This window comes from Salminus brasiliensis, chromosome 19 (assembly GCF_030463535.1).
Source record: "Salminus brasiliensis chromosome 19, fSalBra1.hap2, whole genome shotgun sequence".
Lineage (NCBI taxonomy): Eukaryota > Metazoa > Chordata > Actinopteri > Characiformes > Bryconidae > Salminus > Salminus brasiliensis.
This window is the reverse complement of record NC_132896.1, coordinates 9274284-9301112: the sequence shown is the minus strand read 5'-3', so window position 1 is coordinate 9301112 and position 26829 is coordinate 9274284. Positions and strand designations below refer to the sequence as shown.

At 40.4% G+C, this 26829-nt stretch overlaps 1 protein-coding gene across 2 annotated transcripts in view; it reads left to right on the top strand.

Moving 5' to 3' along the window:
- psd2 (pleckstrin and Sec7 domain containing 2) overlaps window positions 1–22245 on the top strand; it is a 45914-nt gene extending 23669 nt beyond the window's left edge. Inside the window, exons 1-13 of one of the 2 annotated variants that reach the window (XM_072663377.1) lie at window positions 12–276; window positions 8076–8270; window positions 8381–8461; window positions 12141–12253; window positions 12976–13034; window positions 15584–15673; window positions 15953–15996; window positions 16684–16874; window positions 18170–18240; window positions 18531–18688; window positions 19360–19504; window positions 19736–19879; window positions 20320–22245. In XM_072663377.1, coding sequence (XP_072519478.1) covers window positions 200–276; window positions 8076–8270; window positions 8381–8461; window positions 12141–12253; window positions 12976–13034; window positions 15584–15673; window positions 15953–15996; window positions 16684–16874; window positions 18170–18240; window positions 18531–18688; window positions 19360–19504; window positions 19736–19879; window positions 20320–20523 — 1572 coding nt within the window. In that variant the 5' untranslated portion in view covers window positions 12–199 and the 3' untranslated portion in view covers window positions 20524–22245. Of the gene's footprint in view, window positions 1–11; window positions 277–8075; window positions 8271–8380; window positions 8462–12140; window positions 12254–12975; window positions 13035–15583; window positions 15674–15952; window positions 15997–16683; window positions 16875–18169; window positions 18241–18530; window positions 18689–19359; window positions 19505–19735; window positions 19880–20319 lie in introns of those variants that run through there. The other variant, XM_072663376.1, reaches the window with a different exon arrangement.
- Window positions 22246–26829: the final 4584 nt, after the last annotated feature.

Below are 26829 nucleotides of genomic sequence, written 5' to 3'. Positions count from 1 at the left end.
AGCACAGCCGGATAAAGCGCTCCACCGAAAAAGTTTCAGGTCCAAACTTTTGTAGTCGCCCGTGTGCTCCTCTCAGACCGAGGTTAAGCTTTAGGGTTCGGACCATTTCCTTTCGTTTTCGACATGAATGCCTAATCCTCGGAGCGCGCCGGGCGAATGGCTTCATTTGTGGTAAAAATGTCTCGCCCAGCGCGGGCAGATGTCTGATCTCCGCGGGAAGAAGAAGATGTGGAAGGAGGAGTATGATGTCCATTTCCACTTGCTGCTCGAACTGCTGTAAGTGCAGTCTGCATTACTTCATTTTACTCTGAGGAGATTCCTACTTAACGGGGCAGAGCAGCCGGAGAGGGAAAGGGTTGTCTTTACTGAGGGACAGGAACCTCTGGACAGTTCGGATGGATTTGGACTTCTCCAGTTCTGACTGTTTTTGACTTATGATACTTTTTCCTTTTACTCAGACTAGTTTTCTTTTAACTTTTCTTTTTAGATGATTTAATTAATTTGTGATTAGATTAGATTAGACTGATTTCTGTATTCTTGTATTTTTTGTTTTTCTTGTATGCTCTCTATAGCATATTACTATTTTCAGTCCCTGTTCATGTTCAGTTACACTGCAGATAAGGGTCACCGTCAAAGTGCTTCAAGTTCTTATAAAGGTTCATTTTCCCTTTTGTTTGGGGGGTTGCATTTTCTCCCTTTTATTGGTTCAGCGCTGGGACTGCTTACTATCTATTTTTTTTAGCTTTATTGTTTTATTTTACATTAAAAGAAACCATAAAGAACTTCCTAATTGTTGATGGATGTAGTGAGATATTCCACTGCAGTTCTGTAAGTTACTCTGTACTTCAGTGATTAAGATCTGCTGCGTTTTTGTATTTTTGTACTACAAGTCATTATTTCACGTACAATACTTACTACTAATATCTTTAGATAAACTATTTAACGTTTTTGCCCAAATCAGTGATCAATTCAAGCTAAAAAGTAGAAGTGGATACAATCCAAAATCCAGAATCAGACCAATACCAGCAGTAAATGCTGGGCTGGATAGCAGAGCAGCTGCAGCTATAACCGTATAACCTTAAGAACAAATAGCCGGCTGAACTTCAGAGCACATTTGTGGCATTGCTAATATCTCAGCTATTTTGAAAAAAAATTATGTGATTTTACTTATGATTTTTTTTTAAAAGCTTAGTAGTCATTAAGAATGGTATTGATTGAATCAGTATAAACCAAAAGAGGCCTTGTTCATCTAAACATCAATCAGACAAACAGCCGAGTAGAAGGCAGTCGTATGTGCCAAAGAAATAAGTCCAAAAAGTTATCAGATCTAAAAACTCCAGTAATCTCTATTGAACTGCAGTGGAACTACTTTCCACGTCCAGCAGCTATCAGCATTAAAGTGAAGCCTGTCCGGCTCCTTGTTTCTTCTTCTTCTTTATTTAGTCAAAAATCATGGGCAGCAGGACAGCAGTCCAAACACTGGACCTACAGAATGACATGAAATGAAAGACACCAAAAAAAAATAGTAACAAAAAATACACAAATGTACCTGAATAGCTCACGTATATATCTATAAAAACATGCTTAGATACAAATACATGGAACTAAGGCAGGTAAAGTGGCTCACCAAATCCAATTTGACCTATAACCGACATTCGTCTGAACAGTTCTCGCTCCTTCACTTGTGCATGAGCAAAAGATCAAAGCTTTAGGCTCATCCAGGGCTAAACAAAACAGATTCACCAGTAACATCCACTTTCATAATGCCCATGTTAGTGTGTGGTGGTGGCCGGCTGCAAATTCAGAAGCAAGTTATTCTGGGTATATTATCATTATGCTGTGGCCCATTTTTCCTTCTCCTCAGAGCACATTTATCATGAATGTCGAGTTGTATTGGAGTAAAAGTCTCATGAATTCTGATCTGGCTGTTCAGGTCAGATTCAGTGCGTGTTTGCCGTTCACACTGCCACACAGATCTCATCACATCACATTGTGTCAAATATGATCAAAAAAAGATCTGATTTGGGTCACTTTTACCAGCTGTATTAAAGTAGCTATAGTGAATGAATTTAGTTACTTCTGGCCTCTGATTGGAGTTTGAGTTGTAAAGTATTCTTATAAAGACAAAAAAAGGATCCAATGTAAGGTCTAGCTCAGACACGTTTCTTGCAGACGTGCAGTAAAACAGCAGTCGTGTGCTTTTGTAAATAGTTACCGATTGATCAGTCATTTGGCCCTGAAGTCTCCGGTCACCCTTTGCTCATCCCTTCCAGAGAAGTGGGTCAGTTGTTTTTCTGTTTTTTAAATCTGATTTTCTTTTTGGAACTCACTTGTGTTATAGACTCTGGCTGTTTTTCACATATGTGTAAAACAGTTACACATATGTGAGTCTTTTAGGTAGTTTTTGGCAGTTAGATTGCACATGAATAAGCCCAAACACAAATTGTGATTTTGGCAGTGTGAAAGGACATGCCAACCTCCAAACCTTCAGCACTCTTAGCCTGACACACCCCTGGCTGGGGGTGTTGTACACAGTAAGACAGCGTCAGGAGGGCATGCTGCCTGGCTGCTGTGAGTCATTAAACAGGCAGCCTCATGTTCTAATTTGTAAGCGCAGGCATGCAGGCACACTCACTGATAAGACTGTTGCTTTTAAGGCGGCACTCTGTTAGACAGAAAAAGGGCATGCAGGGACTGTTCTGTTCATATGTACATACCTATTGTTGCTGTCGTATACATGTTTTATTTTACAGCCTTTGAAGGCACCTTTTACAACAATTGGACCTAGAGAAATTGGCCAGAATAAAATCTCATTTTATTCACATATGTGGAACAAAAGCTGATAATTTAGTCCTTTATGATATCGACCAAATGACTTCAGTACCATAGAGTCATTCAGTACTTAAGTTCAGTCTCATCAGCATTCATGAGCCAGTAACCCTGCCTTTAAACACTTCTGATGTTTGGCCAATGTAAATGATCACCAGAGGGCGGCCGCAACTGTGTTAATGTTGACCAGTAATATCACATGCTTTCCCTTTCCCTTCCACCACCCTGACCTATCATTGAGCCAAACACCAGTCGATACAGCGGTTCCCAGTTGCTCGCACAAAAATAAATGCAGCCCATCTCTTGGAATAAAAGCCCTCTTCTCCTCCTTCTCCGTGAGTATTTCGATGTGTTCTCTTCCTCGGTCGACTGCAGACTAGCACCCAGCTTCTTTTCCACACCATCCAGTTCATGGCCTTGAGGGCAAGCAAAGAAGGCCATTCTTCGCTGTCTGCCACCACGTCCATCATCTCCTCCTGGGGGATCCCCTGGCTCTCCTAGGCCAGACAGCCATCCAGTGAACTCTCAGTAGATATTATCATGTACAGCATTCAGTCATCTCCCGCACCTGTGTACCGGTACACTCAGAAATACGACACGTTAGGCTCTTAAAAAATAAAGATGCTTCAAATGGTTCTTTGAGTGACACCATAGAAGAACCACTTTTAGTTCCAGAAGGAACCATGTTTTTAATAGAGATGTGGGAGTGGGAAGAACCTTTACCTCAAGTGATGGTGGTTCAGACCTTTAAAAGATTCTTCACACTCATAAACCTCAATTATAAACATGATTCCTCATAAGACCAGAAATGGTTCCTCTATCTGATCACGTTTAAAGAACCATTTGAAGCACCTTGTAATATGTGGTACGAGGGAAAATGCGTTTGTATGTTTCCGCTTTACAGTGACATGTCTTCTAAGATATGACGGGATTGATTTCCATGCATGTTCTACCCATGCACTACATGGGGTAACACACTACTTGCCATGTTCCATCTGAAATCAATAACATGTAAACGGTTTAATCCATCATTGCTGTTGACCATGAGCAGACAGTGATTCATTACCTTTTCCTGGCATGTTGGGGTATTACACAAACTTTGCTGGATCAGCTGTTTTGATTCGTGGGTGTACTGGTCTGAGATGTTGGCTCAACCAAACCAGCAGTTGAGCTGTCACACCTGCATCTTTTTACTAACACACGTTCCCTCAGGTGGAATATTTGAGTGAGTCATACTTAGAGTGATTTAGTGAATCACATTTGGAGTTTACGAGTGCTTTAAATCACAGTAACAGGAAATGATTGGTCCTAAACATTTTCCAGTGATGCTGGGATTGCACTGTGTCATCATATTATTTATATTTACTTATATATATATATATATATATATATATATATATATATATATATATATATATACACATATATATATTAATCAGTAATGAAGATCAGTGAAGTCGTGTCATCATTTTGTAGTTGCTGCCATGTTGCTATGCCCAAATTTGGCACACTGGGTCTAAGCTGGATTTTCAATGGCAGAAAGGAATGCTGGTTTTCAGAACAACTGCCTTAATCACATTCAGACCACAGACATCTGGGTAGTTTATTAACAAAATAGTAGAAGAAGAAATTTGTTGAGTTCAGCGAGTATAAAGGCAACATAGTAATGGCATGTTCCAATAATGTTGTCGTGCTTGACATACAGAGCGCTGCCAGACAGCACAGTTATATAGTATGCATTATTTTATAGCCGTTAAGCTGCTTATGAATGCCCCCCCCCACCCCCCGTAACTGAAACCATCAACACAGCATTGATTGGATGTTACATTTGTTGAAACATGCAGCTCAAAAGAACTGGTTTTGGCCAAATTTGGAGAGGGTTTCCCAGTGGTATAATGGACCTAGTGGGGTGTTTAGCATTGTGGGTAATATTGCCATGGGGCCATCTGCTCAAGAGGGACATAAATTGTGCTTCTCTCTCTGAGACCGTCGGGATCCATGGCAACCAACACATTACCGCACCTTATCGAGTTTAGGCCTAATGCAATTGCGCCAATTAAATTATGCAAAAAAATTTGACTCATCCACAGAGAATGCCGGCCATAATTGATTGAGCTGAGCACAGACACACACGCACACACACACGCGAAGGTGAAAATGCTGACCAGTCAGCGTCGGAAGTGTGGGCTTGGTCTTTTCTTCTGTAGGCCTGCGGAATTGTGGCAGACAGTAGATTTAAAGTGAGTTTACTGTTTGTCCTGTAATAGACAATAGATATACTATATGGACAAAAGTATTGGGACACCTGCTCAAGGAAAAATGAAAAAAGTTTATCCTGCTTGTTTTGCAGCATTGCTGTGAGGATTTGATTGCGTTCAGCGACAAAAGCTTTAGTGAAATCAGGATGTTGGATGAGCACCACCCCACCTCTTCCCAAACTCACTCAACTCATCCCAGAAGTATTGGGTGGAGCACCAACCAGCATTTCAGAAAACACAGTAGTTTCACTGCTCCACAGCTTAATGCTGGGGGGCTTTATACCTCTCTAGTCCACGCCCCTCCAGCTAGGCATAGTGCTAATAGGTTCATGTTTATCTGCTTCACTGAGTCCTATTCCACTGGCAGTACTTCTCTACAGAGTCTAGACAATCTGTGTGTGTGTATTTGCACATCTGTGTCAGCAGTGGGTGCATCTTAAATAAGCTGAATGCATTCATTAGAAGGGTTGTCCACAAACATTTGGACATGCTGAAAAACATGCATTTGCAGTATTTGGCGTGACAAATATGAGCCATTAACTCGCTGATGCAACACTTATCCAATTACTCTATCATGCTACACGTTTCAATTAGTTTTCCCACATTTTCCGCTCCCTACCAAGCAGACAATAATGCTGAATACATTCATGAATCATTCAGAAAGTCATGAATTAACCAAAAGCCGCTCGTCTGTCACCCCAGCAAAGAATTCACACTGGCTCCACATATCTGTCAACATAGAGAGCACTGTGCACTCCACTGCCCCAAAACTGTTGGTTCCTTTTAAAGAACACATCACTTCACCACCATCTACTCTCATTCCAGTAATCACAATCATCAAGAGCCTAATGAGCGGAATTAGATGTCCCATTTCTTAGGGAGATGGAATTGGACTCAGAATTGCCCCTTCATCCAGAAGCAGGGTTCTGTGGCCTAAAGCAGTCCAAACGTTGTTATGGTTTTAAATAGAGATGGAGTGCCGATATTCCCTCCTTTAAAACTGCTAAGCTTTGCAATGAGCTGTTTTTAATTGAAGCTCTTCAGGTAGGCTAAATCAAAGCTGATAAATTAAACATGTTCTAGAGAAGTGCCATCCTGCTCTCGCCAGCCTGCGTCACTGTCGTAATTAAACCTTGGAAAAAGACTCACACTAACATACACTAATGTAACAAGACTTCTATTGGTCCATTCATCATCGGTGTTCACACAGTGTAAGAGGTACCTGGTGTTTTCACATAACACAAATCCACATGGATGGCATTGTTTGCTAATAACATTGTAAGCTAAGGTTTAGTGAGCTAAAATGAAGCAATAACTTAGACCATTAGTCCAGACTCAGAATTGCAGGTTTCAACGGCCTAAAGCAGTCCTAACATTGGTGAATCTTTAATTAGAGATTGAGATAGAGTGCCGATATGCCCTCTTTTAAAGTGGCTAAGCTTTAAAATGAGATTAATTGAAGCACCTCAGTTAAGATGATCTAAAAGGAAGCTATCATGATTTAACTACTCACACACTTGATTACCCCATGAGAAGAAGCACACAGCTAACACTTTCCCACTCTGACATCTGATCTAGCATATTGGGCCTAGTATTGATACTAGGGGTGTAATGGTACACAAGTGCCATGGTGCAGTTTTGACATCACAGTTCGGTACAAGTTCAGTAAGAAAAAAGTCACAAAAACACACAAATGCATAAAGCCCTGTTTATTTTCATTTTTTAATTTTAATTTCAGGCACCAATCAGCTCAGAATTACCTAAAATGATATGTTGCTAACTTGCTAAAGACAGTTTGAGGAAGGGGATCCAAACTATTCATGCCAAGTCGCCCCTCCCCATTATTCACTTATACTCAGTATACTGTTCTATCACTCAACAATAAATTATTATAAAATAATCAACTAATGATGCTTCTTTGTTTTGTGTTTAGATGTGATCATGTTTTTTGCCCCTGGTCCAATACGAGTACCTTAAAGGCTCCTGTCCTCTTACCCAAACTTTCTGCTCCACCTTTAAAAGAGGCGGCAGTCATGTTCTGCTGTTGAAATGTACACAGTAACTGCGACACTATTTAACGTGGAATAAGGACATTGAATTAGAAGCTTAGAATTTAGCTTTTGCTTTGGCTTCTAACAGGTAACGACACCGCGTGTCTCAAATGAGGTCACGAACAAACGAAACAAGGTTTCAAAAAAATAAGAACCGCGTCTGTTAATGGTGCCTAGCGGACGCCAGGTGACGCACTGCTATGTCAAAACTGAACTGATCAGAAGCAGAAGCAGATATCCGATCCGATAAAATTGCCTGGATCAGTCAAGGGACATCCTTAGATGTGGTCAGTTCAGCTCTAATCTTCAGTATGAACACAGTAATACAGGTCAGTATTACAATATCGACGCAGTTTTGGTTTAAACCGGTTCTGCGTTGTCAGCTACAGGGCTGGGTTTCCCACCTAGAACAAATGAAAGATTGTTGTAAAATGGTAGAGCAAGCATCACATGAAAACCTCTCTCACAGTTTAAGAGGATCTTAATACTATAACTATGAATATGACTCAGCTTCTCTTTACTGGATCACCCTTACTTTTTAGCATTTGTTTCATTGGTGTGTTGCTGGGAAAGTCACTTAAAACAAATTTCTGACATGGTTCTAGTTGGAAGAAGCTGGTTCCACCTTTTGTTCCTTAATCTTGGCACATAAATTAGCTTCGTACACCGTGTGTTTTCTTTGTACGACTGTACACACTAAACTGTGATGTACCGTTACAGTTATGTGCACTTTTACACCCCTGCTTACAGGGTGAGCACATTAACCAGTTTAAGCTGCTATTGGTGAGGTGTAAGTCAGCAGTAATTCAGTATTAAGCAGTATCTCTTAATACCAGTACCTGACCTGGTCTTTGTATGAATATGCTAATTCTATTGATTCAGCTCTGAAGCTATTTTAAAGTGTTTCTGTTATTTTGTCCTGTTTCTCTTGCCATAGCGATGCCAATCTCACAGATGGACTGTGTGACTCAGACTCTGAGCTGGGCAGCCTGGAGACACTGGAGAGGGGCAGCACCGATACCCTCGCCAACGGTTGCCGTGCCGACGGAGATGCTGCCAAGCGGCTGGCTAAGCGGTTGTTCTACCTGGAGGGCTTCAAGCGGTGTGACGTGGCGCGACATCTGGGCAAGAAGTGAGTCTGCCTAAGTGAATGTCTGAGATGTGTGTGTGTGTGTGTGTGCCTGCCAGGCATGATACAACATATAAAGTAAAAACAATAAATTCACTCCTTCTGTCTTACAGTAATGACTTCAGCCAGATGGTGGCGTCAGAGTATCTGAGCTTCTTTGACTTCACAGGGTTTTCTTTAGACAGAGCGTTAAGGTGAGACCTGTTTTCTTGTAGCTTATGTCTTGTATCTGTTTATTGTCTTACTGCATGTGTTTAGAGGGGCCCTGTGTTCACTGATCATTTCTTGTGTTTCGTGCTTGGCTAATGTCCAGATAAGATTTAAGATGTCCACGCTATATTTACACCTGGCCAAATAAATGAGCCTCTGTTAGATAGTCAGAAGGCTGATTTGCATCATTGCTGCTTTTCTTGATTTCTATGCAGATTTAAGATGTTGTGATTCTGATTGTGATTCATTTGTATTAATGACATGATTCTGTTTTTAAGGATTCTGTGAAGTGTTGTGCAGATGTCAGAGAATTTTCAGTTAGAATAGTCTTTATAAGCATGTTATAATTTTTTTATGTCAGAAAATAAAAGTCCAGTCCTAGAAGTTTAGAAACATGTTTTGCTTCTCCTCACGTAATTCCAAAACACATTCAGTGATGTTGAGGTCTGGACTCTTGGGAGTCTTCTTTTTGTCTGTTTGCTTTTCTTAGTAAGAGCTTTTCTCAGTATCAGCTACACATCTGGATGTTTCCAGTGTCTGAAGGGAAAGAAGAGCTCAGTCCTCTCTCTCAAAGATGAAAGCGGTTTATCTGATGTCCCATTCTCTCTGTATCTTTACTTTTTCTTTTTTTTAAACCCAGTTTCATGAACTCACTTAACAACTTAACAGTCATTTTGTTTTAAAATCAGTAGGGTGATTTTTTTATTTAAATCAGTAATGGATGATTTTTTAATTTAAATCAGTAAAGGATGTTTTTTTTTTTATTTAAATCAGTGAAGGGAGGTCTCCAGCATTTTGCACAGTTCTTCAGTATATTGCCTAAAGAAACAAATGCTCTGGTACTTGACTCCTCTACATCTCCATTGTTTCCCAACCACCTCTTCAGTATCCGAGCAATCAGATAACAATCAGTGAGCCTTTAGTGTGTCTTATGCTACGTTCACACAGCAGGTAAAACTGGCCTGAATCTGATCTTTTTCGTCATATGTGACACATACATTCTCTTTTTACAGTAAGTTTGAACACATTCTCTGTGATAAGCCCAGCTGGCAGCCACATGAACTCGTGGCTTGTGATAGCTCCTGTGATGCTGGCCAAGATTAAACTGAAACTTCACATGAAGCATTGCTGTTTTGCTTATGTGCATCGGTTTATCGGTTTATGGCATCTGAGAACTGTTCAGGTAAATGTCAATTATAGGTCACATTATCTCACGTTTTGGTGTCATCTTTGCCAGCTATCACAGACTTCCAGTGTCTGACAGCTGAGCTTATCACCAACAATGTGTTTGAACATGTCGGATATGCATCAGATTTCAATATCACATATGACAGTGGCCCAAATCAGAACTGAAAATATCAGATTCAGTGTATTTCTTTGCCGTTCAGACTGCCATCCAGATAACACATCTGTTTCAGATGTGACGAAAAATATCAAATTTGAGCCACCTTTACCTGCTGTGTGAACGTAGCCTTAGTGACATGAGTGATAACATGATTTTGTGTAAGTCGCTTGTTTCTTCTATTTAATTTTGCTGACGCTATAACATGTTGGTTTTCACAGAGAATGTTCAGGTCAGATAGTAAGTGTTAAGCCATGGATGTGGCAACAGACTGAAAAGAGAAGAAATCTCATTTAGAGGGAAGTTGGCACTCCTGTCACACGCCTGTCAGACTGCTGTGTCTCAGTCATGTCACAAATAGATCTCCCAGATGGAATATTTCAGCTCATTGCAGCATTGAGCCCACAGCTAAACCGACTAGCCCATGGCTAACACAGTCACACGTTACAGTACAGTTGCGATGTAGTAACATAAAACTGCTCCTTCCATGGGCATGTTCCAAAATACCTTCAGGATAGCTGCTTTTCTCCCAACCTCCATGGAATCGCTCATCAAAAGATGAACGCCTGTAGTTTTTTAGTAAGACGGAGAACTAGAGCACTAGAGTGCTTATATCACATCTTTTAAGGCTTTGATTTGTTGCTCTTATTGTGACTTGTTCTTCTCCACAGGTTTTCTACAGTTTAGTCATCTTTGCATTCAGGGTATAGGAATTGTAGCAAAAAAAACTTCCACCCCTTCTACACACACACACACACACATACATACATATATATTTACATATGCAAGTTATCCCTATTATTTCTATGTATACATATTGAAGAATGTTTAGAAGATCATCACCCTCTTTATAAAAGACATCAATGGAGCAGCACAGCTGGCTAGTTACTATATAACCTTATGCTTAACCTTTTTCTTCCTTATGATAATGGAAGAATGACAGCTGTTAACTCACCTCAGCATTTCTTTTACAGTCATTTAACCACTATGAGCAATAGAAAAGTCACTGTTGTAAACACAGCAGCAGCATTGTCATTATTTTGACCCTAAAGGCAGGGTAGTGCCTTATTTTCTGATTTGAACACTCAACCACAGAGCTGCAGGACACTAAACTATTGTGCGAGAGCAGTCTACTGTAAATCCTGTCAGCAGAGAACACTGATAGGTCTTCTGAGCAAAAAGGGAGACCAATCAAAATGCTCTCTGTGTCACTCTTACTCGCTACATCTGTCACCCTTGCTCTCATAAAGTAAGCGAGCAAGCCAGATATACAGAGTCTATAAATATGCGGGAGAATCCTGTGAGCTGCGGGAGAGGTGGAATGTCTGCATTTCTGCCAGTGTCCTAGCTCAAAATGACCTTGAATTCAGGGTCAGTGCTAGCTCTGGATTTTCTGAGTGAATGACTAAGCATTTTGTAAGTTGCTCTGGACAGAAGTGTCTGCTCAGTGCCTTAATTGTGAATGTAAAAGATGGGAGCGGTCGTCTTTACAGAGAACCGCTGGTGTAAACATTCTCCTCATTTTGTTTAGCTGAGGATGACGCTGACGTAGAGCTATTACTAATCCATGCTGTTTGTTTTCTATTTGCTCTATAACTATTGTCTTTCTCTTAGTGTCATCATTTCATTTTTCATGTCAATTACAAGTTGTTGTGTTGTATATATGCACTATGTCACTGTCAAGCAAAAAGCTTGTATCTTCGTATTGCCAACTGTGCAGGAAAAGGAAAATACCTTCTGAACTTTCAATGGATGTCGGTGTAATGTCCAGGTCATTTTGGAGCATTTCTATTGGTCCATTCTTTATCATTTGATACAATGTAAAGAACAACTGCCAGATTTGAATTTAGTCAAAAATGGAGGTACAGGTTTTGCGTGACAGTGATGACTTTGCTTTGCTATTTATTTACAGTTACCTTTTAGAAAAAGCACTGTTTTGTAATCAGCATCATCCAAAAACGCTTTAAAGCACATGCATAACAAAAGAATGCTGGAAGCAATTAATGGGATTTCTTAGACAGTAAGTCAGTGATATTCTTAGTCTGTTGACTATGTTGGGCAGCATAGCAGGAAGAGGTGTGAGACACTGCTGAGGCCAGCAGGGATTGGTCCATTCACTTTATAAACTCCCATGCACTGGAGCTAGGACATTTTGAGCTGTGTGAGTTATGTTTCCAATCAGAAATCAGGCCTGCATGACTCAGTCAGACCTGACTGCTCAGTAGGGTTTTCTGATTCTTTTTTCATGCGTAAAAAAAAAAAAACACTTCCTCCTCCTATCCCACTCTTACTCACTCTCCACGTTCCACCCCCTGACACAGGAACTTCCTGAAGGCATTTCCTCTGATGGGAGAGACGCAGGAGAGAGAGCGAGTTCTTGTGCACTTTTCCAAACGTTTCTGCCACTGTAACCCAGAAGCCCTCACCTCCGAAGGCAAGGAACACCGCAAATGTTGACCATGACACACTGTACACTGTTAACCATTAATGTCTGGAGGCACTGTTCAAAAGTTTGGAGTCTGTGTTTTTGGTCGATAATGTGCATTTTTCTGGTTGATAAATGATTGTGCTAGTACAGTTTCACAGGTTTCAAGTAATTAGTAGCAACAACAATAATAATAATAATAATAATAATAATAAGCATCATAAAACATAATTAAAAGCATAATTTTAAATTACTCTAAAATATTTGAGAAAGCTGTATAATGTATTAATTAAAAGTTGAGAAATGAAAAAAATATTGAAAAATTGTAAGTTCGTAGAAAATTCCAAAAAGTAACTTTCATATTAGTATAAGGGATATGTATATTATATGTTTTTATTTTGTTATTGAGTATAAAAATAGCAAAAAATTGGACTTGACATGACAAATGATTCCAAACATTTGAATGGTTGTGTAGCTTAATTTAAGGGCTCCTTGAAGGGGCAGCGTTCAGCACAGTTTGGGGGTTTCCCTGCTTCAACACACTTATTAAACCTGGTAATTAAGAGCTCAAAATATCAGCAGTGTTTGACCAGGAAGTGACCAGACTGTGCTGGACTGGCCCTGCAAGACCGTAATTGATGACCCCTGATGAAGCTGATTGTGTCTGTTTCTTTGTTAACCATCTGCCTAGTTTATACAGCCAATATCACCCTGTTATTTTGTATTTGCAGATGGAGCTCACACACTGACCTGTGCTCTTATGCTGCTCAATACAGACCTGCATGGCCATGTATGTATATATGAGTATATATACAGCGCACAAACACTCAGTTTATGTAGTACGTAAATTCATGTAACTTGAGCTCTTGCACAGAAACAGACCGTGTTTTCGAAATGCAGTCTCCTCATTTAGTTCCTGAGATGTTGCACTTTACAATAATTGCGTATATAAAATATGGAAATTGCTGCCAGAAATGTGATTTAGTTCCATGTACTGCATAATTACCTTCTTTACTGTAGACAGAGAGAAACACAGGGCAGTGACTGTATATGCTAATGATGCTCTCTGATTTAATTAAGAGGCTGTGTAGATTGATATGATAAACAGCCGACTCTAAAATCCAGGATCCATTTCCTGGCATCAGCAGTTGCTACATGTCCCCTGCACGTCTCTAAGCTTTAGCTTCTTTATACACTTAAGAAACCTGGCCCTGTTCCTTGCTCCTAATGCTGAATGTAACATCAAATCAGACATGAGTTCTGTTCAGATAAGAGACAATCTAAGGACGAGAGTTACGTGGTTGATGTGGGTGATTAACCAGCATACCATCTGTAGTAATAATATATAAAGCAGCAGCTATTATTAGCACCTAGTCTAGATTCCAGCTGTATTGAAGTCTGCGAGGATGACTAATGCGGTGCAGCTTCAGGTGGAAATTCACTGTGGATTTGTGTTGAAGCTGTTCACCACGGATGTTATAAAAGTCTACACTGGCAGCAGTAAATCCTGCTTGACTGTGGGGTTCATACGTGTAGTATTTTAAAGCATGTAGGGGTGCCCTGATAACTTGATTAATAACTTGATAACTAACACAATTAGTGATGTCAGAAATTTGGTATTCAGTAACAATATCTCTGGAATTCTTGAGAGCAGTTTTGATACCACAAAAAATACTTAATAGATTAAAATATTTTAACATGAAGACAGATTTTTTCTGCAACAAGAGTGGGACTAGGCCTTAGGTTAGGAAAGTGTTATGTATTACTTTTCTTGAAGTAATATAAAAAAAACTAAAAAATCAGCTTAATGGTGGCATAGCATTTCTATTTCAGTTCCCAGCACCTGAAATATGAAAAACAAAACAATACAAATAGCCTTGGTGTTTAATAAACACAACAAAATATTAAAATTACAAAAAATGAGCTCCTGTAATGTAATGAGCTCCCATGCCTGTGCAGTGCAGCGCGCACAATGGCATGAAACCCTTCTGGAAGGGCCTGGAAGGATACATCAGTTGCATCCTCAAATTTCTAGGGTCCTTCCTTTTGGATCAGCCTGACAAGCGGTCAAAAAATGCAGCCTACCTCGGCAGCAGCCTAGGCTTTGGAACACAGCTACAAACTGCCAGGATATCAGTGTAAATAAAGACAAGGAGCCAGACTGGGGCACTGTTTTTCTCAGACCTGTGCAGATGACATTGCTAAGTCATTATTTTTTATATTCTACATATTTCACAGTTTTAAAGTAAAATCAGGGAGATAATCAGCAACTAAGATTGCTGATCGTTTCTGTAAGATTCTCAACTACTATGGCAGCATTTCATAAAATAAACAGCACAGCAGCGTCTCACAGCAGCCTCTTAAAACATGTTCAAATGAACTTTCTAATACCTGCAGACTGTCTGGACTGGTTTCTACTGAAAGCCTCTTACTGCATTCTTAATGGGTTGCGCGAGCATCACACTGAGCACTCCCTCTGCCAGTTAAGATGATCTTTGCACTAAGATGATTTTGGGCTGTTCATTTAAAACAAAATACAACAATAAAAAATACTCTTTATTAGAAATTCCATTTCCATTTATTTTAAAGCAGCCATTACTCAGCAATAATAATCAAATTAGTCAGGTGACTTCTGATATTATTGATAATAATGACAGCTCTAGAAACATCCAACCCAGAGCGCTATCCAGACAGTATTGTCTTGTGGAGACTGAGGCTGCTACAATGCCGTTCTTTCAGTCTCTGCCGCTCTAACCCTCCTGTCTCTGTATTTCTGGCTTATCTCTCCTAATGCACTCTTATCTCGTTCTTCGGCATGTGCAGGTGGTAAGTGCAGCTTCCTCTTTGTGTGTTTCCTCTGTGCATTTTCTGTTTTGCAGTGAACCTTCTTCTTCTGCATCTCAGACATGCTGTAAAACATTTTATTGGATTTTATTTGGTTAAATAGTTGAACCCAGGGTTTGTGTTTCTAACAGTCCTGTTTATGAAGACTGATGTTGAAGCATGTTTGAAAAGAAGGGTGGCTAAACCTGAAGGTCACTGTTTGGGTACAGATTCTGTTCTTGACGAACGCTATTGATGAACAAAGACAACGATTGAGGCTTTAGAAAGCCCGGCCAGTTTGCTCTGCGAGAGCAATACTTGCTGATGTATTACTGCCCTCTGGTGGCATAGCTTTTAAATGTCTTCCTCAGTGTGTATATTTGCTTTTCTCTCCATCTTTTACATATTTATGACTGTCTTAATTCCTGTATCCATCTGTGCATTTCCCTAGGTGTTAAACTGTATTGTGAACAATGGAATAACAATGCTGTATAACAAAATTGCTGTTTGTTCCAGAACATTGGGAAGAAGATGTCTTGTCAGCAGTTCATAAGCAATCTGGATGGTCTGAATGACGGCAAAGATTTCCCCAAAGAATTACTCAAGGTACTGAGTTGAAAATCTGGACACAATGTAGAGAACAGCAGCCAGATTATGTCAAAAACTGAAAGTGAAAAACTGGCCTACATTCACAAAATACTCACAAAAAAAGCATGGCCTGTGTCTAGCAGGTTGTTTCTGGTCCTGCAGCAGAAGAAGCTTTCAGAGTGCTTAAACCCTGAGACTGTGGGTGACACATGTGGATCCAAGTGTTATGATACCTGTTAAATGATACCTGTTGCATTTTAACTCTAACATGAAGTCCTTCCCTTTCCTCTTGCTTAGGTGCTGTATAATTCAATAAAGAATGAGAAACTAGAATGGGCCATGTAAGTATCTGCTTCCACTGCCACGTTTATTTGACATTGTCACTGTTGTCTCTGTGTTAGGAAATACACTGTATTTCTACATGTTAGTGGACACCTCTTCTAATGGATACATACAGCTACCTTAAACTGCAAACATTGCTGACACTGTTGTGCAAATGCACACACGCACCTTGTCTAGTACATGTAGAGAAGCACTGCCAAACGAATAGGACTCATAGTTCTTGAAGATGAACCTATTGGCACCATGCCTAATGCCAGGTGTGGGCTTGAGGGGTATAAAGCCCCCAGGATTAAGCTGTGGAGCAGTGGAACTGTGTTGATGAAATGGTCTTCCATCTATTACTTCTAGGATGAGTTGGGGATGAGGTAGGGTGGTGATCATCCAGCATCCTGACCTCATTAACGCTCTTGTTGTTGAATGCTATCAGGTCCTCACAGCAGTACTCTAGAATCTAGTAGAAAACTTTCCCTGGACAACAGAAACAGTAACAACAGCAGGATTAATTCTATTTTTTATAAATTCATTTGATTTGGGAAGAAACAATGAATGAGCAGGTGTCCCAATATTTTTGTCCATGTAGTGTATTTACACTGTGTGTGATAATAAAAACAAAAACATAACTAGGATTTAAATGCAAGAGAGTGAGGGAGCATATATGTGTGTGTAATACCTTTTCCTATTTGCAGTGAGGAAGAGGAGTTGAGGAAGAGTCTGTCAGAGCTGGTGGAAGATCAGTGTGAGGCGGGGGGAAAGCGGGTTGTCAGGGTAACTGACGGCTGTAACCCTTTCATTGCCATCCCACTGCTGCTAAACGCTGCCACGTACAAACACGGCATCCTCACCCGCAAGAGTCACGCAGACATGGACGGCAAACGCAGTGAGTGTCTCAGAGAGAGAGGGAGAATGTGTAGCTTGTCTTCGATGTTGCGCGGCAGGCACTAAACATTAATTTCATGCCCATAAGCCATTCTCCTTATCGCCGTACAGCCGTTGACATCAACGTCGGGTCCACACCAAGCTCCAACATTAGTCAGACATTTTTGGTAGAACCTTTTCTTATGGTAGTCACCATACATCACAGCTAAATGTTGGTATTTAACAAAAGACCAAAAAGCCAGCTGTTAACTCTTCTATGTTAAATTGACGTTGGCATTAAATGTTGGCCGCCTATCATCACAACCTGGGGACCTGGTCCGTCAGCAGCAGGACAAATCCTGTTAGCCATTAGTTTGATGTTGTTTGTGCTTACCACCTACCAGCCAGCCACCACCTCTTTTCAAACTGCCACTGATGCAGCATCACCGGACAGCCGACATGCTCTGAGGAAAGCTCGGCCACACCAGCTAACAAACAGCTGTGCCAACAGCGCTTTTATAGTGATAAGAGGAAAGAGCCCTATCTACCCCCAGAGCATGGATGCTGATGGCAAAGGAACATTGCTTACACACCACAACTTACACACCCCTGGCCATAGTGGAAACGCATTAGACTGCCAAGCCACTCGGTTAGGTTACATTTAAAAAAAATTCTGAGGAACGCTTATTATTGTTAATGCTTTGTCAAAAGTCCTTTTATTTCTTTGTAAATATGATCTAGGAAATGTGGTCTATGCTTGAAAGAGTAGGAGATACTTTACATTAAGTGTAATTTTAAACAGTCAGTGTTAATTATTGTCAATTCATTATTATCAAGTAATTATTTTTTTTCTCCCGATTAACTGATTATGGAAATGATGATTAGTGGAAGCCCTGAGATCTTTACACTACATTTGATATAGGCCAGAATATTATTAAGCACTGATGTTCACCTGAGCCAATCAAGCACAAAGCCAAGCACTCAGAAACCTAGTCTCTGGAATAATGGTAAACATACAGCCGACTCACATGGCCTTAAGGAAAGGTATGATATAAAGTCACATTAACAGTAAGAAACGTGGCCCTCAGGGGCCCCATGCCTCTAGGGTAGGTTCTCCAGTATGATGTAAGAGCTAATTACACTAATTAGAGTGTTGTGCTGAGCTGGCAGACTGGCTGGTGAAATCCTGGGCTTCAAACACGTAGAGGAGATAACCTTCACAGCTGGATGTGGAACAACTGAAAGCCTTATTGAAATCCATCCTTATCTCTCTCTCTCTCTCTCTCTCTCTCTCTCTCTCTCGCTCTCCCCCCTTAGCCCCGAGAGGGCGACGAGGCTGGAAAAAATTCTATGCTGTGCTGAAGGGCATGATCCTCTATCTGCAGAAAGTAATTTCCACACACACACACACACACTATATTTCTCTCTCTCTCTCTCTCTCTCTCTCTCTCTCTCTTTCTTTCCTCTCTCCTGTTGTCCCTGTCCCTCTCTCTCATACTGCCTCCTGTACTCACTCATTCTCTCTTGCTAAGTTAAAAACACGAATGCTGCACAACTGTAGTACTGACACACATATACACACATATATACTACTGCAACATGACCAAGCTTATCCACCTTCATCATTGCGTCAGCTCTTTCTCTGACACTGTGCTCTCTGTTGCCCCCTTGTGTTCAGGATGAGTATAAGCCAGACAAGGACCTGTCTGAAGTGGATCTGAAGAACGCAGTGCGTGTGCACCACGCATTGGCCACCAGGGCCTGCGACTACAGCAAGAGACCCAATGTGCTCAAACTCAAAACATCAGACTGGAGAGTCTTCCTCTTCCAAGCTCCGTAAGCTCGAAAATCCATTCAGTTTAGCTGAGTGTGGAGAATAAATAGAGCATTTATTTTAAAATGACTGTAGATCAGGTGGTTCTCACACCAGTCCGCAGGAACTCCCAGCTGGTCCACATTTCCTCTTTATGTTTGTGTTGCAAGTTGGGTTGAAAAAGGGGTCCCTATTGGCCAGCTTGAGAATCCCTGGTGTAGATACATGGTTCTCAGAGTTGGGTCCAAAATGTATAGCCTTGGGTTTGGCAGTTAATATTGTAATTAGGGAGCTAATATAAACTTTAACAGGGGCCAAAAGAAACAAGCAGTTGTTGCTGAGCATTTCCTGTAGGATCCCAGGTTGTTGCTATGAGGTTGCTATGTGGTTGCTATGGTAACTGTGGTGGATGCAAGGAGGAAAATCCTACCCAAAAGTAATTGCTGCGTAGAAACTGCATTGAATCAAAAGCTGAAAAAACACACCACTCCTGATCAGACCTAACATTCCAGAGTTGGTTCGGTGTTGCGATCTGAAACCTGCGGGACAAGTTAGCAATAAATCTGTGGGGGTCCATCACACAGGAAGGGGTCCCTGGCTGATAAAACTCTGTAGCTAGAATGTGTGTCCATATTTAGCTTTTAGTCACTAGTCAAAAATTTGTTTGCATGTTTGTGTTTCTCTATGTATGTAGGAGTGAGGAGGAGATGATGTCATGGATCTTCAGGATAAATCTGGTAGCTGCTCTGTTCTCAGCTCCTGCGTTCCCTGCAGCCATCGGCTCCATGAAGAAATTCTGCAGACCACTGCTTCCATCTTCTACGACCAGGCTCAACCAGGTTCACACTCTTTACACGCTCTTAGACATGCACATACGCACACTACATAGAGTTCAACTGTATTGTACGCATAGTATCTACTAAACTCCTCAGTGTTACACTTAATTGCATATAACTCACACCCATAACAGTGTATATCAACATACCTGAGCTTAACCCATTTCTTGTTTCCTCTGTCTGATTGGTCTACCCACTGTAACCTTGCTGTATCGGCACATGTGATTGGTGCAGGAGGAGCAGCTGAAATGCCATGAGAGTAAACTGAAGCAGATCTCTCTGGAGGTGGAGGAGCACAAGAAGAACCCTCCAGAACTTACGCCTAAGAGCAAAGAAACGGAGGAGTACCGCATCAAAGAGCACTATCTTACCTATGAGGTATCTATACAGTGACATGCAAAAGTTTGGACTCCGCATGATTGAAGATTTAGGTCCTCTGATCATTTTTACCAAGGTCTCAGATCTTAGCTGGTTAGCGCTATGGCTTACCCACAGTTATTGTTAGGAAAGGTCAGGTGATGCACATTTCAAAGCTTTAAAATGCTCTTGACCTCCCCACATTGTCCCAACCACTAAGCAGCCTAACACTCCAAAAATATATACTTGATGCCCACAAAGCAGTAGAAGGCTACAAGAAGATTGCAAAGATTGTTTTCAGGTAGTTGTTTCCTTAGTTACACAATGTAATTAAGAAATGGAATGGCAGATAACAGGAACTGTGGAGGTCAAGGTGAGGTTTGGATCGTCTTTCAGCGGAAGTGACACAGTGTAAAAAAACACCTGCAATAGCTGCTTTACGTGTGTCCATGTTTGTGCAGAAAAGCCGCTATGAGACGTACATCAACCTGCTGCAGGCCAAACTGCGCGTGGGGAGCGACGACCTGGACAAGATCGAAGCCAGCATGTTCAGCGGAGACGGCCGGGACTGCCACTTGCGCAAAACCCAGTCCAGCCCGTCCATCAGCCAAGGTCCCGGGCTCAATGGCCGAGCCGGTCACAAAAACACAGAGAACCGCAGCTGAAGGGCTGTCATGGGCTCTGTGAACTCCTGAACTTTACAACTGTGGCTCGGCTGCAGCCGTGATGGTATTGGGACAGCTGAGTCAGTTCTCTTTCTGGAAAAAGAGAGAAACATGAACGTAGCATTAAAAAAGTCATTATTACAATGTACAGTAAATTATGACTATTGTAAATACCATTAGTATTATTATTATTATTATTATGACACCAGTTAACATTTTCAATTCTGAAATGAACATTCATTATGTGCCAAAAAAGGAAATACAGAATTAAAGAGGAGACCAAGACTGTATCGGCGGGACAGATTTGCGTCGTCACATGACTGCGTTGAAGGTGGCATTACGTGGCAGTTTATTGTGTTGGAGAAAGAGATGCACTATGAGGCTCATTTATTTTGATGTCAGAAGAGCACCTTTTCCTGATGTTCTGACATCACAGTGCAGTCCGGTAGCGTTCCTTTGTGACGTGACATGGCAGCATGACATGATGATGCAGTGTCACGTAGTCATGATACACTTACGGTAACGTCAAATTGGTTTGCAGCTGTATGAAGAGATGGCTTCCTGACTGGCCTGTTTTTGTTTTTTTTTGGCTAGAGATGTAGCACTTGGCTTATTTCATGAGGCCTCTGGTGTCTCAGCCTCAGTAGTAGCCATTCTAAGGGCTCCATCACGCACTGAGGTGTGTGTTCAGATTCATATGAGCTGTCTACAGTATGATGCAAATATGCCCATTATTTATTATGTCATATTTATTATATTGTGAGGATTCTTTTCTGAGCCGTTACAGTGAACTCGGGCACTTGTAATGTTAAAAGCAATTTATCTTAAACTATCTAAACTGATTCTATATTTAATCTCAGTTCTTTTTCCCGTGGAGCTACCTGCTGGGGGGAGAGGGTGATGGGGGAACCCAAGACAAGGAGGTTCTTATTCTGATCAAAATGTTTTATGTATCACGAGAGAAGACAGGGTATGTGACAATACAGGAACATAGCATCGGAAAACGTATGTGTGGCTGTGGGAATGTGTGCGAGTGTGGACGTGTGAGAGACGGCGCGAAAGGGAAATATAGAAGTCATTTGTATGTCGAATTGCGACAGTGAAGAAGATCATTTGTAAGTGTTTGAAAGCGACACAGGAGTGCTCGTCTTCTTCAGCAGACCACAAAAGCCTTCCCTACAAACCTGGACAAAGCATGACGCAGCAGGACTGCAAATTCTGACCATGTTATGAACTCAGTGACTGCATCTCACAGTAGCATAAGTGATTCAGATCTGTTCAAATGGTTTAATACTGTAAATCAGCAATGGTGAGTATGGGATCAGCGCTACTTGTCTACTATCCAGACAAGTAAGAAGAAGACCGCCCATGGCACTATAACTATGCTTGGCTCTTCACCTGGCGTATTGTCAGCCCCAGATGCATCTCCATCCACCCTCATGGTACGGATTTTCTGTGTTCGAGCAATGGCAAGTAGATTTTTCTAGTGCAGTTTTGGCGCATGACGACAGTGAGAGTGAGAAAATGAGCTTTTGGCTCTCACACTGCTATATGTGTGTAATAACATAAAGAGCTGCAATTTTATACACTTAGTAACTGCTTTCTTAAACTGACTTCCCTATACTTGTCGCTTTGGCTGTTGTGCTAACAATGATTTTCCCCAATGTTTAGGGTAGAATACAAATGCTGTTGTAATAAAAGATTGTGATGATTATTTTATAATTTCCTCTGCTCTGTGTGATTATTTTCCCCTATATATTAATTGCTTAATCTGTTTCCTGTCAGAAAGGAAGTACACTAACTTTTCCCCCAGTTCTTCCAATGTATGAGCATTCCTCACCTCTGCTGCACAACCTCTATTGTCTAAAACCTCTTTACAACACTTTCTCTGTCTGTTCATTTATTCCGAACTAAAGCCTAAAAGAACAACGCAGTGTATGATTACAGTGATCTGTAATTACAAAAGTAATTCAGCCAGCCAGTCAGATTGCAGGATGGAAAACTCAGCCAGCCAATCAGAACAGCAGCACAGGGGAGACTTCAGTTAGCTGTATTCTGTATTGCAAGATGGAAACTTATCCAATCATATTGCAAGAGGGAAATTTAAATTAGCCAATCAAAGTGAAGGATATAAATTCCAACTGACCAATCAGACTGCACTATGGACATTTTGCAAGTGCTACCCCAATTGCAAGATGGAAACTTCGAGTAGCCAATAAGCGAGCAGATGGTACATATGTACTAGACAGGCTACAGAACGGAATGTCCAGCTAGCCAATCAGATTGCAGGATGGACGTTTCAGCTTCTGGTGCTTTCAGGTGCACGTCAAGTGGCTAGTTTCTCTAAGGTGAGTCTCGTTCACCACGACTTGGCTGCGTACATGTGGTTTGTGCGGAAAGTAAAAAAAACACGGAGGCTGTTCAGCTTTTTATTGTATAAAAATGTTTTGAAACTTCTACAAGAAAAATGTAAAAAAAATAATAATTTAAAAAAATCTCCAATAAAAAGTGGATTTTATTAATAATGTGCTGAAAATGACAATAATTTTCACAATGCTTTTAAAGCTACTGCTAAAATTTAAAACATTTGAAAAACGTTTTTCCATTTTTCCAGTAAAGGTTTTATAACGTGCATTTAATGTTTTGTACACTACTTTTGTGTCATTCTGGGGTGTAAAAAGCTGTGTTTTAAAATATAATAATGAGCGCCAGTAAACTCCATTCAGCCAGTCCAACTGAGAGGGTCAAACCAGACTGGTACTACTACTACTAATGATGATGATGATGATAATACTAATACTACTACTAATAAGAATAATAATAATAATAATAATAATAATAATAATAATAAGCAGTTATCCTAGCATTAAATTTACATTACATTTGAACAAAAGTATTTGTCCAGCAGTGCTGTTTAGCATCTCTGATGTTTTAGTGAGGATAAACACACTTGAAACACTTCAGATGTGAACACCTTTAACACTGATGTAAACAGTTCGACCATGTTTAGCAACTAGACATCCAGGGTAAAGAATTTTTTTCCTTGATTCAGATCAACAAAACTGGTGAATGAACACTCAGGTATGTCAGAGCAGGGAAAGGCAAATCCATGTGTGCAGGAGGTCCAACTGCTTTAGCACACTCAGTTACGTGCAGGAAGATCTGATCTTGACTGATTAGTGTGTTGGAGGCCCAGGTAGGCAGTATCTAGTTACATTCTGAAAAAAAAAACAATGTAAAGAGGTTGAACCTCTATGAGTAGTCTTCTTTCAAATGAAATGTTTTCTTACAAATATGAAAATTCATGGCACGTTTCACTGAATTGACAGCCAAGGCTCTGTAGAAGGCTCACACTGAATCATGCTTAGAGACTGTCTTGTGTCCACAGCTGTGTAGGCCTCTCAATAAAGCCTTTAACTTAATAATAAATGCCATGAATTTACATATACTTTTTATGTGAACCCCAAACAGTAGAGCACATTCAATGCCTAATGTTTACTCCCCTGCTAGCACAATGTTTTTACATGGGTTTTTTTTTCACTTCTATTAAAATTGTCAGTATTTACAATTCCTATCCTACACCTAACTTGTCAGTTCTTCATGAAGTGAAATCTGGTGCAACTGAATACATTCACACAGTGGCTGTAGAGCACAGAAAATGCAGTTCTTCTAATTGTGTTCTTCTAACCACAATATTCATAACCTTAAAGGTATTAATGACCACATTAATTGCATTGTTTGCAGCTATTTGTCATTATTCTGTTTTTTTTTTGTTTGTTTGTTTTTTTTACATTCAACAGACTTAACTTATCAATGACTGGGATAAATAGTTTTAAACTAATGCAAAATATGTTTTTCTAACTTCTAAGAAAATCTTATCTTAGTCATTACCATGTAGTAAAAATTACATTTTTCTGTTTAATGTTAATCTGTTCTGTTTATCTGAGCCACTTCACCACTGATTACTTCTCTCATTTTCAAAGTTTAGCGCTTTATTTTACAGCAAAATGATCCAAAAAGAGAATAACTTGAAGAAGTTGTGCTTCAACTTGTGTTGGGGTTTGGAGCTGCTTCTGTTTCCTGCATCATTGCTTCTGTAAAGTGACCTTTTATTTGTTTTCAGCACCGCGGACAGCTCTTTGTCCCACCATTAGGGGGCGTTAGGACATTCTGTATCAGTGCATTTGGAAAATGACTTCAAGCTCCTTATCAGGTAGCTTTTATGCATATCATGTATGTCAAAAAATTGTTCCCTTGATCACACATTTACAGTCCTGTGCAAAAGGCAGCTGAAAAAAATGAAAACTGCACAATATGGACAAAAGTATTGGGACACCTGCTCATTTATTTTTTATTTTTCAGAAATCAAGGGTATTAAAATAAGTGGATCCTGCCCTTGATGGAATAACTGTCCCTGCTGCCCTTTTTACTTTTTACTAGATTTTGAAGCATTGCTGTGAGGATTTGATTGCATTCAGTGACAAGAGCATGAGTGTGGTGAGAGTGTTGGATGATCATCACTCCACCTAATCCCCAACTCATACTAATAGTATTGGATAGAGCACCAACAATCATTCCAGAGGACACAGTTCCACTGGCTTTATACCCATCTAGCTCACAGCTGGCACAGGGCATGGTGCCAATAGGTTCATGTTTATCAGCTCCAGAGTGTCCTGTTCGATTGGCAATACTTTTCTATGGGAACTAGACAAGCTGTGTGTGCATTTGCATCTGTGTCAGCAATGGGTGCAACTTAAAGCAGGTGAATGAGTTCTTTAGAAATGGTGTCTACAAACATTTAGACATATAAGGTAATGTGAAAACTTAATGGTAGCCTAAGACATTTGCACAGCAATATTTTGAATCTGGGTAAATATCGCTATTTGCTCATCAAATGGCCATTTGCATGAGCAAATAGCGATATTTAAACAAATATCTGTTGCAAACTTCTATACCTTAAGAATAATCAGCAAGTTTACGTTGTAGGTATTGTAGTTGCATGATAATAAGCCTTGGGATGTAATAAGACTGCAATATAAGGGCTTAATGAGGTATTTCAGCAACTTCCACTGTGCATCTAGTTTGACTTTTCTTGTGGAGTGTAGTAGTATATAGTCTGGCCACACAAAAACTGGGTATTTCACATGTTTGATGTGCAAGGTATCGATGATGCAATTTTCAGATTTGCCCCTCCACATCCCCAGATAAACTATGGGGTTGGTAGTGTGATGGTTTAGAGTCCTGCTGCATCAATCGTGCCCCCTTTGCTACCACTAAGGTATGTATAAATTCTGGTCTGTATCAGAAAATTCTTCGAGATATTGTCAAACCATCTCTCTGCGGGCTGAAGTTGAAGCACAGCTGGGTTATGCAACAAGACAATGACCACACGGGCGCCGTATGGGGGAAACGTTAGGACAATTCTAAGAACCTGTGACTGATAGGGGCCCTAAAAAAAGTATGAATTGAGTATTTTGGCAGAACTTTTAGAGTTGGACCTAGTGTAATATCTTTTCATGGGGCCCAAAATCTCTAGCAGCGCCCCTGCATTGCAAGTCTACCTTTTGAAAGTGGCAGGACCTGAAATGCAGAGTTGATGAAATGCAAATGTGGGCCAGTATTCCCCACTGCTAATAAACGCATGAGCTGTCTATTATGTAGTGTTTACGTAGCTACCTTTTTGCTACCTCTGCATTGTTACGTTTTGGTTTAAAGTGCGGTGTCATCCATCATTTGAAATGTGCACAAATTCTAGACATCAGGCAGGAGCAAACACATTTTTACAGCACTGTACTGTGTATTTGCCCTGGATGGCTGCAAGGCAACAGACCACATGAAAAGCCAGAACAAATCCAGGGGAAATGAATGTTTTATTGCAATTAGTCATTTTCAGACAAAAAAGGCTTTCCAACTCAGAAACAAGGTAGGTACCTGTACAAAAACTCACTTGTTACCAATAACTGAAATTCAATAAATTTGTGATCGTACACAAACAGCAAGGGAATGGATGCGGGATACAAAGGATAATGGGTGATGACGGAAGTGGCAATGATGAAGAGTAGAATGAGTGGGACTTCTTCTAAGCCAATGTAAGCACCATATTTATGTTAGGAGGAAGGCAAAAGAAAAACGTAAATAAAACGTAATACTCTAAAATGGATGGTTGGAGTTTAACATGGTTACGTACATGAGAGCAATCATCACAGTTTTTTTTTTCATCAGACATTTTAACCAACTAAAGAAAAGAACAGTTGGTGCACTACTACTTCATCATGCAATTGACTTTAGTAAACCTTCTGTAACACA